Below are 16,224 nucleotides of genomic sequence, written 5' to 3' on the forward strand. Positions count from 1 at the left end.
TATGTTTTAGAATTGACTTTAAAATTCTATTGATCACTTTTAAAGCTCTTCATGGCCTCTCGCCTTGTTATATTTCTGACCTTTTAGTCCCATACGCACCAGCACGTACCTTGAGATCCTCGGGCAGAGGTCTGTTGTCTGTTCCAGAGTCTCGACTGAAAACTAAAGGGGACAGAGCGTTTGCTGTCAGGGCCCCGAGGCTCTGGAACAGCCTGCCCGAGGAAATCAGGTCGGCTGAGTCAGTGAACTCTTCTGTCATGAGTCCCTTCTTAAAACATACTTTTATAGGAGAGCTTTTCCCCGATCTTATTTGACTTTATTTTATCCCTTTTATTTTATTGTATTTTACTAATTTTATATGAAATTTTCATGCTCTTATCTTTTTTTGTATTATTCTTTACACTTGTTAAAGCACTTTGTAACTTGTTTTTGAAAAGTGCTCTACAAATAAGGATTATTATTATTATTATTATTATTATTATTACCCCACCAGAGCACTGCACTCCCAGAATGCAGGGTTACTTGTGGTTCCTAGAGTCTCCAAAAGTAGACTAGGAGCCAGAGCGTTCAGCCATCAAGCTCCTCTCCTGTGGAACCAGGTTCCAGTTTGGGTTCAGGAGGCAGACACCATCTCCACATTTAAGAGTAGGCTTAAGACTTTCCTCTTTGATAAAGCTTATAGTTAGGGCTGGCTCAGGTGAGTCCTGAACCATCCCTTACTTATGCTGCTAGACTGCCGGGGGACTTCCCATGATGCACTGAGCTCCTCTCTCCTTCTCTATATGTATGCAACTTTATCCCATTAATGCATGTTACTAACTCGACTTCTTCCCTCTCACATAGTCTTGTGCTTTCTCCTCCCTCTCCTCTCCCCTCCTCACTTTCTGCAGGTGTTTCTGGCTCCATAGCTATGGAGTCTGGATCTGTGGTTTCAGGCTTCTTGCTGCCCCTGTGTTCCTGCGCAGCACCAGTTGCTACAATTATTATTATTAATCATATTAGTATTCTCATTACTATCATTATCAGTAATATTATTCATTTTCATTGATGTACCACTACCACTTAAACTGTTGTTATATATATATGAAAATGTATTATTTTTGTTTTCATTTGCTTTCAAGCTGATGCTAAATTAAGTGGAGATTGTTCATTTGTCTATAGAACATAGAAAAGATATAAATTCAGGTATGATGTAGGTATGATGCAAATAAGCGACACAAAGACATAATTCTGATGTTCCGTGTGTTAATGCTGGCATACAGAGCCTTTGATTGACCACATCTTCAGAGATGTGCAAATAGATCCATATATTTATCTACAGCTATAGCTATACCCAGTGAATCAGAGCAAAGTGATGCACAGCGGTCGGTGAGAGGGGTCGATACCTTCATCTGGGTGTGAATGACTGTGAGATTGAATTGATTGTGTTTGGGAATGAACCAGTTTAATTAGTGCTGGCTGTCAAGAATTACATTGGGTTTAAAGTTTGGTATTTTTGGTATATACTGTATGTGATTTGGTGTATATGTGTAATTATATTCATATATATATATATATAGGAATTTGTATTACAATGTGTGTTTATCAGCGGGCTCTACCGTGAAAGCATATACTTAAAATCATGTACTACATATTTAATTGGATGTGTTGGGTACAAGGCATAATTCAGTAGTTTTAATTATTTAAACATTCTTAAGAGGTATACCTCTGTGGACAGAATCAAAGTCCCACAGTTTCAGAGCATATTAAGTTTAGGGAATATGGTTGTGACAGCATTAGCCTAGAGATAGTTAGGCTTAAGCATAAATGGCTGTTTGGGCTAGGTGCAGTTGAAGATCGATTAAAAAACAAAGATTTTAGCTACCGTTGTCTGTAATGACTAATCTCTCTCAAGTAAAAGAAATTCTGTCTCTTACATTTGTTACAGTGTTTTGAATAAATGTATCTGCAAAGTTGGAAAATGTTTATATTGAACATATACACAAAACATTTAATAAAAATGTATCTCTGTCTTTATTTTGTATGATTAATATTGTTGTTGTTGTAGTTTAGAACTTGGTTAAAATCAAAAAATGTCATGGACATTTTGTACATGTCTTTTTCAATATTTAACCAAAAAGGATTATTACAGCATCTAGAAGACAGTTAAAACTCCAACCTACTACTATACCAATGTATTCAGATGTGTGTTTACTATTCATTTTGGGAGCTGTGGACACAAGAAAGTTTTTTTCACAGATAATTAGTTGGTTTTAGTTCTTCACAATGACATGCACTTCAATTCAGGCGGGGGAAAACAACATGGTGGCAGCCACACACATACACACACTTGCATTTATTTACCTTTACTAAAAGAGGACTTTCATTAACAATTTATCCTGCGGCAAACCAAGCGTCTAGCTCCAGGGATGACACTAAAATAACAAGATATAGTTGGTATATGTCAAACGCCTGAGTGGAGCTGGCTAACTTTGAAACACTTCTGAGAATCCTGAAGCTAATGGTTTCTGGGAGAAGAGATGGACGAGCTCATTAGCCAACTGTCAGTTACATAAGGATACATTTGCTTTTCCCTTCATCTCATGTTCATGACTGGGACAAACAACAGAACATCAACAGTGTGTTCCTTGTGGTCAGAAAGGAGCACCATTTTCCTGATGCTAATAAGTTTTACATGAACAGGAGAGATAACTGCAAATATGGGAAATACAGGAAATGTGCAACAGTCTGTTTCAGACCATTTGCTGCTTGTCTAGGCCAGTACTCACAATTTAGGATTATTGACGAATACAATCTGAACAGAAAATTGGGCACGCACACACCACTAGCCTGTTTGTGGTAAATAAAATTGCATACAATGAAAATGGCCAAAACCAATGGCTGCCTGAAATGGTAGAAAACATACATTGAAACAGTGAAAATTCAGCAGCTTGGTTTGCGAAATGATTATCTGTGACGTTATGTAGATATGATCAATAGTAGGGTTGCATGTAATAATTATTTTCACACTCGATGAATCTGCTGATTATTAATTAATTGTTTAACATATGGCAACATCTTTGAATGTATGTACGTACTAACTATGATGACATAGCCGATCAAACGATCGAAACCAACCTCTGCACTCTGTGTTCACTGTTGCTTTACCTGGTCCTTGCTTGTAAAATATCCACCGTGTCCGCGACTTGTAATGTAATATTCTACCAAGTAAAATCAATGCGAGTGAACACATGCCTCTAAGGCTCTAAGACGACCACTAAATATTGTAAATGGGCTCAAACATACAAAACCCCTGGTATTGTCCTTTAATTATAGTATCATCGCTCATAACAATCACAATGTAGGTGGAAAAATATATTGTTAAAATGACAGAACATTGCTTTGTTTGTATTTTCTTTAGGATATTGTGTTCCTGTCTCTGTGTGCTGAGGTGCCTTCCCTTCCCCTTAGTCTGAGGAGCTGCAATATAATATTGTTCCATCCTAATCAACTATTGTGAGACCACAGCAGAGATCCAGTCATTAATGAGGTAATTATTCATGCCCTAGTAGGGTTGATGGATGAGGAGGAGGGCTGCGATGGTGCTGTGGGGACAACAGATTCCGGAGGACGAATCTGTCTTGTACGCGCTTGTTGGCCTGCTGCAGCTTTCACACCAAAAAAAAAAAAACCTTGAACATTTATAGATTGTGCAAAAGTGCCATATCCTGTGTCGAATCAATTTCCCCACTTTTCCTGTCAAGAAAATAGAGTGCAAATTAACATTTAACCCCAGAGTACAAAAGCTGGGTCCTGGAGCAGCAGTCATAAAACAAGATTGTGGCAGGAAGAAATGATTCCGTCCTGGAGGAGGTGCCAGTCTCAGGGAGAAGTTACTCTCTGCTGCATAATGATAAAATATTTCTTCAGGGAAGAGGCAACTTAATGCTGTTCAGCTGCAAGGTGCAATAAGGCAACCAAGACAGCTCACTGTGGTAAACAAAGAAAATGGTATTAGAAAAATGGAAGCCTATGGCGCCAGATTCCAACACCCTGGTCAGACCAATTAATGTTGACTGGGCCAGGATAGATTTTCTGATCTTCAAGTCTATCTTTCTATCTCTCAGACCAGCTGTAAAATGGAAGAAAAATATGCGCAGACATAAGTTCATTTTAAATCAAAACTCCTTCAATAAAAATTAAGGCTACACATTTTTGACAATATCTCACAGCCAAAGAATATGGGTAGAACAGAATTAAATATGCATTATTAACACAATATACAGAAAGTGAAAGAGACACAAAACGACTACAAACCAAGCAGCTGGGTCATTTGTAGTCTTTCTGTGTCTCTTATGTAAACGTTTGCTTCTCTTTGTAGTTGTTTAATTAACTTTCCAATAAGAAAACAGCAACAGCTGAAGCAGCCTTCCAGATATGAGAAATACTTTATAACACTCAGTTGGAACCATGACATTTTCTAAAAATAATTAAATTAAATTATTTAAAATGAAAATCAAGTGCTAAATTATGGTGGTTAATGAGGGCGGAGAGAACCTTTTAATTCCAAGCTCATGGAATGACATCATTTAATAGAGACAAACCCTTTAATGGGCTAGGGTGTCATACAGAATAGGTTTTGTGATACTTAAATGTTTTTAACCATAGCAACTTAGCTAGCATGGTAAGCAGCTTGGGATGGTTATATTGATCAGTCAGTCGACTGGCCCAGCTCTTTGGTTCAGACTGAAACATCTGGACAACTACTAAACAGATGGCCATGAAATGTTGCACAGACATTCAGAATCCCCAGAGCATGACTTCTAATGAGTTTGCTGATCCCCTGATGTTTCATCTAGCGCCACCATCAGGTCAAAATTTTCACTTCTCCAGTGAAACGCCTCATCATTCACCAGATGGATTGCTGTTCCATGTGGTACAGACATTCATGTTCCCCATGGGGTCGACTGTAATCGCATCCTCTGACTTTTCATGTAGCGCCATCATCAGGTCAAAATTTCAGTTCATCAGATACCCATGACATTCCCACCAGCCTCAGCTGCCCATTGGAAAATGTTTGCACACGAACCGGGCAGGCTAAACTAAACTGGTGAACACGGCAAAAACTGTTAAACATCTGCATGTTAAAATTGTCATTGTGAACATGTTAGCATGACAGCCACTACCATACCAACAACAATCATCTTTCCATTCCTTTTCACAATTCAGCATGACTGCTGAGGATCAAAAACAAACTCTGAAATGTGCTTTTACATAGGGCGCCTGCCAGATCTGCATTTATAGTACCTCTGGAGAACAGACGGTATCCACAGTCACTTTGATGCATCGTTCTGAATGTATGTGGATGTATACAGTAAATACAGCATTTGCAGAAGCCCTCATTCATCTTTATCAGCATAGTGAGCAAAATGCCTTTAAAAGACAGGATGATCCTGTGGAAAAAGGCAGTAAATGCAACTTTCACTAGATCGTCACATCATCCTTTTCATCTTATCTCTATCTATATATCTATCTCTATCTATATATATCTCTATCTATATATCTATCTCTATCTCTATCTCTCTATCTAGATATCTATATATATATCTATATCTATATCTATATATCTATCTATATCTATAGATAGATAGATAGATAGATAGATAGATATACACACACATATATATACAGTGGGTACGGAAAGTATTCAGACCCCTTTAAATTTTTCACTCTTTGTTTCATTGCAGCCATTTTCCAAAAATCAAAAAAGTTCATTTTATTTCTCAGTAATGTACACTCAGCACCCCATCTTGACAGAAAAAAACAGAAATGTAGAAATTTTTGCAAATTTATTAAAAAAGAAAAACTGAAATATCACATGGTCATAAGTATTCAGACCCTTTGCTCAGTATTTAGTAGAAGCACCCTTTTGATCTAATACAGCCATGAGTCGTTTTGGGAAAGATGCAACAAGTTTTTCACATCTGGATTTGGGTATCCTCTGCCATTCCTCCTTGCAGATCCTCTCCAGTTCTGTCAGGTTGGATGGTAAACGTTGGTGGACAGCCATTTTCAGGTCTCTCCAGAGATGCTCAATTGGGTTTAAGTCAGGGCTCTGGCTGGGCCATTCAAGAACAGCCACGGAGTTGTTGTGAAGCCACTCCTTCGTTATTTTAGCGGTGTGCTTAGGGTCATTGTCTTGTTGGAAGGTAAACCTTCGGCCCAGTCTGAGGTCCAGAGCACTCTGGAAAAGGTTTTCGTCCAGGATATCCCTGTACTTGGCCGCATTCATCTTTCCCTCGATTGCAACCGGTCGTCCTGTCCCTGCAGCTGAAAAACACCCCCACAGCATGATGCTGCCACCACCATGCTTCACTGTTGAGACTGTATTGGACAGGTGATGAGCAGTGCCTGGTTTTCTCCACACATACCGCTTAGTATTAAGGCCAAAAAGTTCTATCTTGGTCTCATCAGACCAGAGGATCTTATTTATCACCATCTTGGAGTCCTTCAGGTGTTTTTTAGCAAACTCCATGCGGGCTTTCATGTGTCTTGCACTGAGGAGAGGCTTCCGTCGGGCCGCTCTGCCATAAAGCCCCGACTGGTGGATTGCTGCAGTGATGGTTGACTTACTACAACTTTCTCCCATCTCCCGACTGCATCTCTGGAGCTCAGCCACAGTGATCTTTGGGTTCTTCTTTACCTCTCTCACCAAGGCTCTTCTCCCCCGATAGCTCAGTTTGGCCGGACGGCCAGCTCTAGGAAGGGTTCTGGTCGTCCCAAACGTCTTCCATTTGAGGATTATGGAGGCCACTGTGCTCTTAGGAACCTTAAGTGCAGCAGAAATTTTTTTGTAACCATGGCCAGATCTGTGCCTTGCCACAATTCTGTCTCAAAGCTCTTCAGGCAGTTCCTTTGACCTCATGATTCTCATTTGCTCTGACATGCACTGTGAGCTGTAAGGTCTTATATAGACAGGTGTGTGGCTTTCCTAATCAAGTCCAATCAGTTTAATCAAACACAGCTGGACTCAAATGAAGGTGTAGAACCATCTGAAGGATGATCAGAAGAAATAGACAGCACCTGAGTTAAATATGAGTGTCACGGCAAAGGGTCTGAATACTTATGACCATGTGATATTTCAGTTTTTCTTTTTTAATAAATTTGCAACAATTTCTACATTTCTGTTTTTTTCTGTCAAGATGGGGTGCTGAGTGTAGATTACTGAGAAATAAAATGAACTTTTTTGATTTTTGGAAAATGGCTGCAATGAAACAAAGAGTGAAAAATTTAAAGGGGTCTGAATACTTTCCGTACCCACTGTATATATCTCTCTCTCTCTCTCTCTCTCTCTCTCTCTCTCTCTCTCTCTCTCTCTCTCTCTCTCTCTCTCTCTCTCTCTCTCTCTCTCTCTCTCTCTCCTCTAGATATATATATATATATATAGATATAGATATATAGATATATCTATCTATATATAGATATAGATATATCTATCTATATATATCTATATCTATCTATATCTATATATATCTATATATATCTATATCTATATCTATATCTATAAACTTATTTGCTTCCACCTTTGTCTCTACCACTATTCTAAATCAATAGGACAGTGATTTCCAGGCTGTCATTTCAATTCCATCCTGTCAGTTTTACAGACTGTAGCCCTGACACCAGGATCACAGTGGTCCCTGCACTCTCTCAATCATCTGTCATCATCACATTTGTCATGGAGCGTTAAGACATTTGACACCTCATACTCCTCACAAAAACAGTACTTCTGCTTTCTTTTACACCCTCTTTCCAATGACTGACAACTCACTTGTGGTGCATAAAAGACAAAATGACTGAGGCACTGGGATTCACATTGTTAAATAAACTTTGAATAAAAGACAGGATAAAAGAGGTATGAGTACAACAGAAGAAACTAACTGGGCCCGAGAATACTTTCATATCCTTAAAACTGCAATAAATTCTCAATACGTGGGAATCGGATGCTGTTGCATGTTTTTCCAATAAAACACCGACAGTTTGAACATTTCTTGAGGGCAGAAGGTACACTGAACAGAGCACCTCTCTACGTATCACAAAAATAAAGGATCCTGATGGTAACAGGTGAATACAGAAAGGCACTTTTTGATGCAGTACAAGAGACTACCTGACAGGGATATCAGTGCTGTGAAATTAATTGCCAAGTGATGAAATTTAACTTCTTGGGAAGCTGCTAAAGCTTTCAGTTGCCAGGCAATACTGAGATAGCTGAGTTTTGCTTAAAGTGACAGGGAGCTTTAAACCAGGAGCCAGTGATCTCACTCCAGTTTGCCATGCTTTAAAATGTCAGAAGGCACTGACTTATCATCTCATGGATGAACTGTGGCTTAATCACACTATTGATTTTTATACTGGATACACACAGAGAGCACAATAACTATCTGCTATCTGAACAAAGTGGGCAGAATGTTGCATTTTTGGACATCATAATATGATCAATATGGTTCTGAAGCTACAGTAATTCTTTTGCTTCCTCCAATAACTTGATCTCAGTCTAAAACCAAGTTAGCTACATTGCTTATCTGATGTACGGTCATATTTCAGTGTCTTGCAATCTGAGCTTCAACCATTCTGAATAGAATTATGGCAAGGTATCACAACATCTACTTGGATAAAGACCAAGTTAGAAATACACAGTGTAGGCCTATTCTATATAGTAGCAAGTGATGATATCTAAAGCTTTGGAACAATAGACAGATAAAAACCATGTGAAGCTAATTGCTAAATTGTATTACACATGACGACCAACAAGTAATGAGATCCATGCGACGTCAATAATTTAAAAGTCAAATACAACGCTGCGGAGACCTTACAAAACCTTCCTCTGAAACACAAAGTAGTTTTCTTTAAATGGCAACAACCAGGAAACATGCATCAAATTTATGCTACTTTGCTAAAGTCACAATGAACAGACGTGCGGTTGAAGATGAAGCTTGGAACGTCAGCACACAGCTTCAAATGGCCCAGTGACCGAAGAATGCAACGTTGCTCCTTATTTCCCTGATGGTCTGTGTCTAGGAGACACAGATCCCCGCCGCCTGCAGACATCCTGATAACTATTTTCAGCCTTACAGATGTTGTGATGATTCAATTATTTAAGAATCGGTGGGTGACTGTGGGAAGGCTGGAGGACAGAAAAGCATCACTCTCACTACTGGCCTAGATATTCAAACAGAATCCTCACAGTGAAGTACAGTGCAGTTTTTGTAAATGAATTTAGTGCTGGCTCTGAACATTAAATTTTACTTCCTGCAGACAGTTAGGTGATGAGAAATTAGACATTTGGGGACTGACAACTGCTGCACAGCTCTGAGGCCATAAATACCTCCAGTATAATGCCTGTTCTGTTCCAGCAAGTACAATGGCTGCAATATTCCAGTCTCTCTCATCAAGACACTTTTTTTGTATTATGCAGACTTGTCTCAGTCTCGTGGGTGTTTTGACTTGGCCTTGACTCAGCGTCAGGGGTGCGTTAACTCGGACTTGCCTCAGTCTTGCGGGTAATTTGACAGGAACTTGTCTGTGTCTCATGGGTGTTTTGACACAGACTTTACTCTGTCTTGTTGATGTTTTGACCTGGAGTTGTCTCAGTGGCATGGCTGTTTTGACACAGACTTGGAAAATAATGCAACATGTAGGCAACCTTTAGTGTTTCCTTTTCTAAATCCAAAGGAACGTACTAAGCAATTTAAATGATATCACAGTTGCCTCTCAATACCAACCAACAACAGCATGAAGAACACTGAATAGGCTCTGATGTGTGTTTTCACTCTTAGCCTCGACTCAGACTCTACCCCCTTTTTCTGGACTTGGAGACTTGTCACTGACTTAATTTAAGTGGGGTTGACTACACATTTGTTTGATAAACAATAAAAACTAATTCACTGCTAATAGTTTGCCTGCCGATGAGCAGCACAGATGAGAGCAGCACATCATAATACTTGACCCCTACATCATGCCCCGCCCCTTCTAGGGTGAAGGCTTCCCCTCTAATTTGACTGGCAGTACATGCAAATTCTGAGATTTTCTATTTTATGCCAATTTAATAGCATATAATAAGAAAACCGCATTGCATTTTCAGCTATTAGGAGCCCAAGTCCTACGTCCAGTCAGGCAAACAATTACATTTTATGTTGTTGCCAATTAATGATATGCATTATTAAATAGGAAAAAAAATGCATAAATGGGGCTTGTTTAGTGTTTTTTTAGTTTGCCTCCATCAAAGTGGATGACCCTGACACACACAACTACCTTTTTATATATCCAGGTAATGTATTTATTTATTTTGGTAGTCTGTCCAATGTAATGTTGCTGTAAACTAATTGCAGCTCTGTGGCAAAGCAGAACCGCTGTGTCTATTTTGATAGCCAATTGTGCTTATTATGCAACTTTTTACTTGAGCCAAGAAGTGGAAAAAAGGTGCAATTTAGCCCCATTTCCTTTGTTAATTTATGCTGGTTACAAGGCTCATTATTAGAAGCTAGGTTAGCTGAATATATCTAAATTATTAACATTAAAATACCCTCTGCTCCCAGCAGTCTTTTGAGTGGCAGCAAGTGTTTTATGGTAGGATCATATTTTTTCACACTAATAACTATCTATAGGAACAAACACATGATCTACTCCATTACATCATTAACTAACCTGTGATGAAGTGTTTGCCACAGAAGATTGACTGGCCAGGTCCCACAGATAACCATTTTCATCTTCTCTGGTGATGGCCTGAAGCTACAGACTTTATCATTTATTGTGCTCCACTCCTTGGGGAAGTAACCAAAATCGTGAAATGGGTATTTAAATTTTTTATTGTTTGATGTACAAAATGCGACATAGCCGCTTTTAGGCATGGTGCCACTAGTGTTTTCCACTCCAAAGGGGGCGTTGTTGTTCTGATAACAGGAAAGTGACGGATGACTGCTCACATCTCATTAGTCAGCTATACAATAGGACCAATGTTCACCTGTGTGAATTTTCAAAGCAACATACTCCAAAGATCAAACCACAGGTGCAGCCGTGAAAAACAGTAAAATGATTTAAAATGCCAAGAGGAAGACATATAGACCACATAGTGAGTTCTACTTTCTAAAACCATCTTTGTAGCAGTAATTACAATAGCAATGGTGTTACCTTAAAGTGCACATTTAAGCGTTTGTATATATTTTTGTCTATTTTGTCTACTTGCAGATACCTGAATTTTTTTTTTTCTGTTTGACAGTCAGATAGATTTTTTGCTCGATATTTTCAGCTTGACCTTTCCTCTCCATTATAATGTAGGAAACTACACGCTCACATTTACAACCAGTCAGACTGAGGTATAGGCAGCGAGCCACACCTTACCCCATTCAGCTGCCTTTCTGACGTTTCAGTGCGGGGAAATCTTTCTAGTTGTGACTTTCGGTGAAGGCTGCGTGAGGATTACAACGGGAGTGGGTAGAGAGGTTAAGAGAGTAATGATTTATTCCTCACTGGAGAGATGTGAGACATTCATCACCGGGAACAAAAAGCCTGTAGCACTGTTGGTTGCTGGTAGAGAAAGACGGCAATACAACCTGTAAGGAAGAGATGCCTTGCTATGACACTTCAGACAGAGGCTTTCTGCCTGCAGGGCTGGCTTATTAATGGAAGCTTATGAAGAATTGTAGTTTTATAATAAATCTGATTGGATATTATGAAAATATCACAGAACGCATACCTAAGAGAAAATTAATTTTAGGTCAGATGTGGTCTATTTAAACTTTTGTATTATAGGATTATTATAAAAGGTATTATAGCAATACCATTGCAGATTAAAATACCTTACACTCAATTTATACTCATTAGAAGACATTTACATTTTACAGACCACACACAGTATTTAAGTTCATACAATATTGCAGAAATATTCCAGTAGTAATTTTTTTTTTTTACCAGAACCAAATAGGGAAATGATTGATAATGAACATTTCAAGTATGGACAAAGGAAATATAAAATGTTAACGTCACAAAAACTGAAAGCAGGTACAGTTCAGCTACGTTCATTTATTCAGCAGTTTGGTAAACTTGCATTATCAAACTGAATACATATCAGTCGAAATATGAATGCAACATTTACCCGCCTCCTGCCGTGATTTTGAAGTGACATAATGACATAAAATCATAAAGTAAATATGTAAACGTGAAGCTCGAGATGCCGCCAAACTACAGCGCCTACCTCCCGTTTGACGTTCCATAATAATTTCTCTTTGTAGTCCTCCTCCGTGGAGCCCTCCATGTCTGTCTGTCTGTCCGTCTGTCCGTCCGCAGTGTGCACGACACAGGTCTGTCTCTACCACTGTCCGTCCGCTTTCCCCGGCCTTGCAGAACCTGTCTGCTTTTTATTCCCCGTTTCCTTCTTCCTTCGCTCAGCTGGACTCTGACGCAGCCGAGCAGCCTGCCGGTGACGTCAGAGGATCCGCCTTCTCCACTATACTGATCAATGGAGGAAAAGGGTGGGTGGGGAGGGGGGGACAAAAATCACTGGCGCTCATAGAACCTCCCAGGATCTATCCCCGCCCCAACCTGCCGCCTGCAGCCTCTCAGCATCCAACACACCAACCTGTAGAGCCTCGCAGTTATTTTTAGCATCTCTTTTTTTTTTTTTCTTCCTCTCTCCTGGGCAGGAAAGAGTTACAGCAGGGGAGCTGCTCTCTTGTGAAAAGGTGTGAAATGCTGGCAAATGGTTCGGAGAGGTTTGCGTTCTTAACGGTCTGCCGTTGCTTGTTGGTTGTAATAATTCACTCAGGTGCATAGGCCTATCTCGAGCAGACGGCTCCTCGGTGCGTAGATATGAGACTCCAGCGGAGGAAACATGTAATGCAGTTAATGAGCTCATTAAAATGCTGCCTTTTTAATGACTCCATTCACAAGCATGGCCCACAAGCACCGACACACACACACACACACACACAGTGCAGCTGATCCAAAAGGATTCTAAAAATAGTGTTTTCTGAAGCACAAGTTGACTATTCTCAATGCTGGTGCCAGTTTGGCCTGCTGCAAAATAAATGACGTCAGGAAAACCTGACACAGAATAACCTCCTCTGTCACAAAGTCCAGGGCTCAGTTGGAAAAGGGACATCGCACGCTTCGATGCACCAGTTAGGACTTTCCAAAATTAAGATGTGATGTAAGTTGTGACCTTGTTTGCATGTTGTCAGATCACTGTCAATCTAAATGTGATGTGCCACAGAAAACATAGCAAGAATATGATATCATCTTTATCTTCTCACAACAGAACCTACATGAGTGGTTCTGGTTAGGCAGAGACTAAAGTTACACCTGCATTCAGGGCTGGCCCTGTTAGTGTTGGAGCCCTAGGCAAGATACCCCCCTTGCGCAAACCCAATCCTATAAAGTCCACCACAGTGGTTGGGGTCATCATTTCTCAATCCTCAGGAATTGTTCAACAAATTAAGCATCCAAACTCACAATTTTAGCATAAACAGAGAAGTCAATAATCATGGTCCATGATGAAGAAGTGTGATCCGCCTGCACATAGCCTTGTCAACCTCCACACCATAGCTAAACTGGGAGACCAAACCTAACCTGGGATCTGGGAATCTTTCCCCACATAAACTGTGTGTCAACCCAGATACTATTTCCTCGCATAGTAGTAAATTTATGCTGTAATTTTCCTGAAATGGAAAAGCATAGGTTTAGTTTAAACGGTGGAGGGGACAAATAAAGAGGAGGGTCTGGTGGTCTTCCCCAGAAAATTTTGAGCATTAAAGACAATTTCCTTCATTCTGGTGAATATTTGTGCCAATTCATGGTTAATCTTCATCTATATAAAGCGAAACACAATATTCAGGCAGTATGTGGCAATGCAAAATATTAAAATTTAATAGAATATAATGCACTAAGGCTTTCAGGCATTCTGCAGATATTGCTTTTAAATATTTTTTCTCCTGAAGATCAACTTTTCTAATTTAATAAAATCCGTGCTGAGTCAGTACACATGCTAGGCCTTGCCTTCTCTTTTGAGTCTCCATGTTGGGGAAATAACCTCTTTTAATAGGCCTACGTGGGAACTTTTCACCTCAATGATAAAGTAATTCATTTTAATTCAGTTGTAAACTCCTGGACTTTATTAGCTCCTGTGTTTCAGCAGGTTTTCTGCTCATGTTCAAAACTTTCTGTTCATTCAGAATCTCTCCCATTTTTTCTGGGTAAGTCCAGAAAAAAAAGCAATATTTTGAGACTAATTACATCATTTGATAAGAATTCATATTATTTTTAAGTCTACCTGGCTTGTACTCTGTGTGCATTACGTCCTTGATCCGCTGGTATATAGCCTATCCCCTTTAGACCATTAGACCGACAGATTTGTGCGGAGTCGTAAACCTTCTCTTCCCCCTGACATTCTGAGCCCTAAGCGACCGCCTATGTGGCCTGTGCCACAGGCCGGCGCTGGCTGCAGTTTTGTTTAAGAAATCAGTTGCCTGTACCAACAGTCAGATTCTGAGTGCAGAACTGTTACATATAAATGAACGTTACATTCAAGGCCTCGCCAAACCAGCTCACTTCACACAATGCCGATTAAGCCTGTCACCACCAGGTAAGTCTCTCAGTACCTGCATTACACCAGAGTTTTTAAATCTGGTATCTGTGGCGACGTTCCTGCGCTGGCAAACCAGTAGTGACATGTTTTATTCCAACCAGCGATGATTGGTTTGCCAGAGCTGAACGGGGCAGCAACTCATGGCAAAGCATCTAAGAGCGTATGTCATTAGCAGTGTCCACAGTGTTTCGTATTTACTCTCACTTTAAGAAGGGGGAGACAAAAGGTCCACACTGTAGGTTCAAGTTGTCACTGAGCTTTACTAACAGCTGCCACCTGCTACAAACAAAGCACCTGCAACATCAACAGATCATGTGGTAATTAATATGACATATGAGGTGATGCTCTGTCACAGTTATCTCATTGTTTTGTATCTACACAATTTCCTGATGTGTCTCTGAGCTGCAGAGATAGACCAATAAGTGAGTGGAAGTATTCTCAGAGCAGAGAGTTGACAAACTGTACTACAGACATACAATGATCCGCCATAACCTAATGACCACCTGCCTAATATTATGTAGGTCCCCTTTTTGCTTCCAAAACAGCCCTGACCCGTAGAGGCATAGACTCCACTAGACCTCTGAAGGTGTGCTTTGGTATCTGGCACCAAGACGTTAGCAGCAGATCCTTTACGTCCTGTAAGTTGCGAGGTGGGGTCTCCATGGATCGGATTTATTTGTCCAGCAAATCCCACAGATGCTGGATTGGACTGAGATCTGAGGAATTTGGAGATCAAGTCAACACCTTGAACTCATTCTGTTCCTCAAACCATTCCTGAACCATTTTTGCTTTGTGGCAGAGTGTATTATCCTGCTGAAAGGCTGCATATGGTCTGCAACAATGCTCAGGTTGGTGGTACGTGTTAGAGTAACCTCCACATGAATGACAGGACCCAAGGTTTCCCAGCAGAACATTGACATTGACTGACAGTCCCAACAAACTGCGATACTCTGTGTCTGACACCTTTCTATCAGAACCAGCATTCTTTTTTTTCCAGCAATTTGACCTACAGTAGTTCATCTGTTGGATCGGACCACATGAGCCAGCCTTCACTCCCCATGTGCATCAATGAGCCTTGCTGCCAATTAGCCTGTTGCCTGTTCACTAGAGGTGGGAATCTCTTTGCAGCTCATGATTCGATAAGGATTCAGAGGGCTGCGACGCGATTATAATACGTAATGCGTGTGATTTAACTAAGAATTTAATTTGCATGTTAAAATCCAAAGGAAACGTCTCCTAAATTGCTTAAAAGGACTAGTTTGCATCCCTGATTTACTTTACTAGGCTCAGCTCCTCCTGGTCACCACCGTCCTTTATTTATCAACCAGTTTTCAGACTCAGCAGTTTAGTCTATGCAACCTGATCTTCCCAACCCTGGTAGGTATAGTAATGACACGCAACTACTTTTTCAAATTTAGCTAATGTTAGATAGCAGCCAAAAAACGTGCAGTACAGGGGAGATGTTAGCTAGCGTAAACCACCTTCACTTTTCCAGCAGTTTGGGAAACAACATACTTTTAATAACAGTCAGACTGTGACCTGTGCGTACATTTACTGCCAGACTGATAACTTACTAAGTAACTTAAATAGTGTCCTCCGCTAACTGTCAC

At 40.1% G+C, this 16,224-nt stretch overlaps 1 protein-coding gene across 2 annotated transcripts in view; it reads right to left on the minus strand.

Annotated features, from left to right (window-relative positions):
- Positions 1-12,460, minus strand: part of sgsm2 (small G protein signaling modulator 2) — a 102,929-nt gene extending 90,469 nt beyond the window's left edge. The window contains exon 1 of one of the 2 annotated variants that reach the window (XM_038693912.1): positions 12,227-12,460. In XM_038693912.1, coding sequence (XP_038549840.1) covers positions 12,227-12,286 — 60 coding nt within the window. In that variant the 5' untranslated portion in view covers positions 12,287-12,460. The remainder of the gene's footprint in view (positions 1-12,226) is intronic. The other variant, XM_038693913.1, reaches the window with a different exon arrangement.
- Between the last annotated feature and the right edge of the window lie 3,764 nt (positions 12,461-16,224).

Source organism: Micropterus salmoides, unplaced genomic scaffold (assembly GCF_014851395.1).
Source record: "Micropterus salmoides isolate LMB-PRFRI ecotype aquatic unplaced genomic scaffold, ASM1485139v1 Ms_hic_scaffold_3, whole genome shotgun sequence".
NCBI lineage: Eukaryota > Metazoa > Chordata > Actinopteri > Centrarchiformes > Centrarchidae > Micropterus > Micropterus salmoides.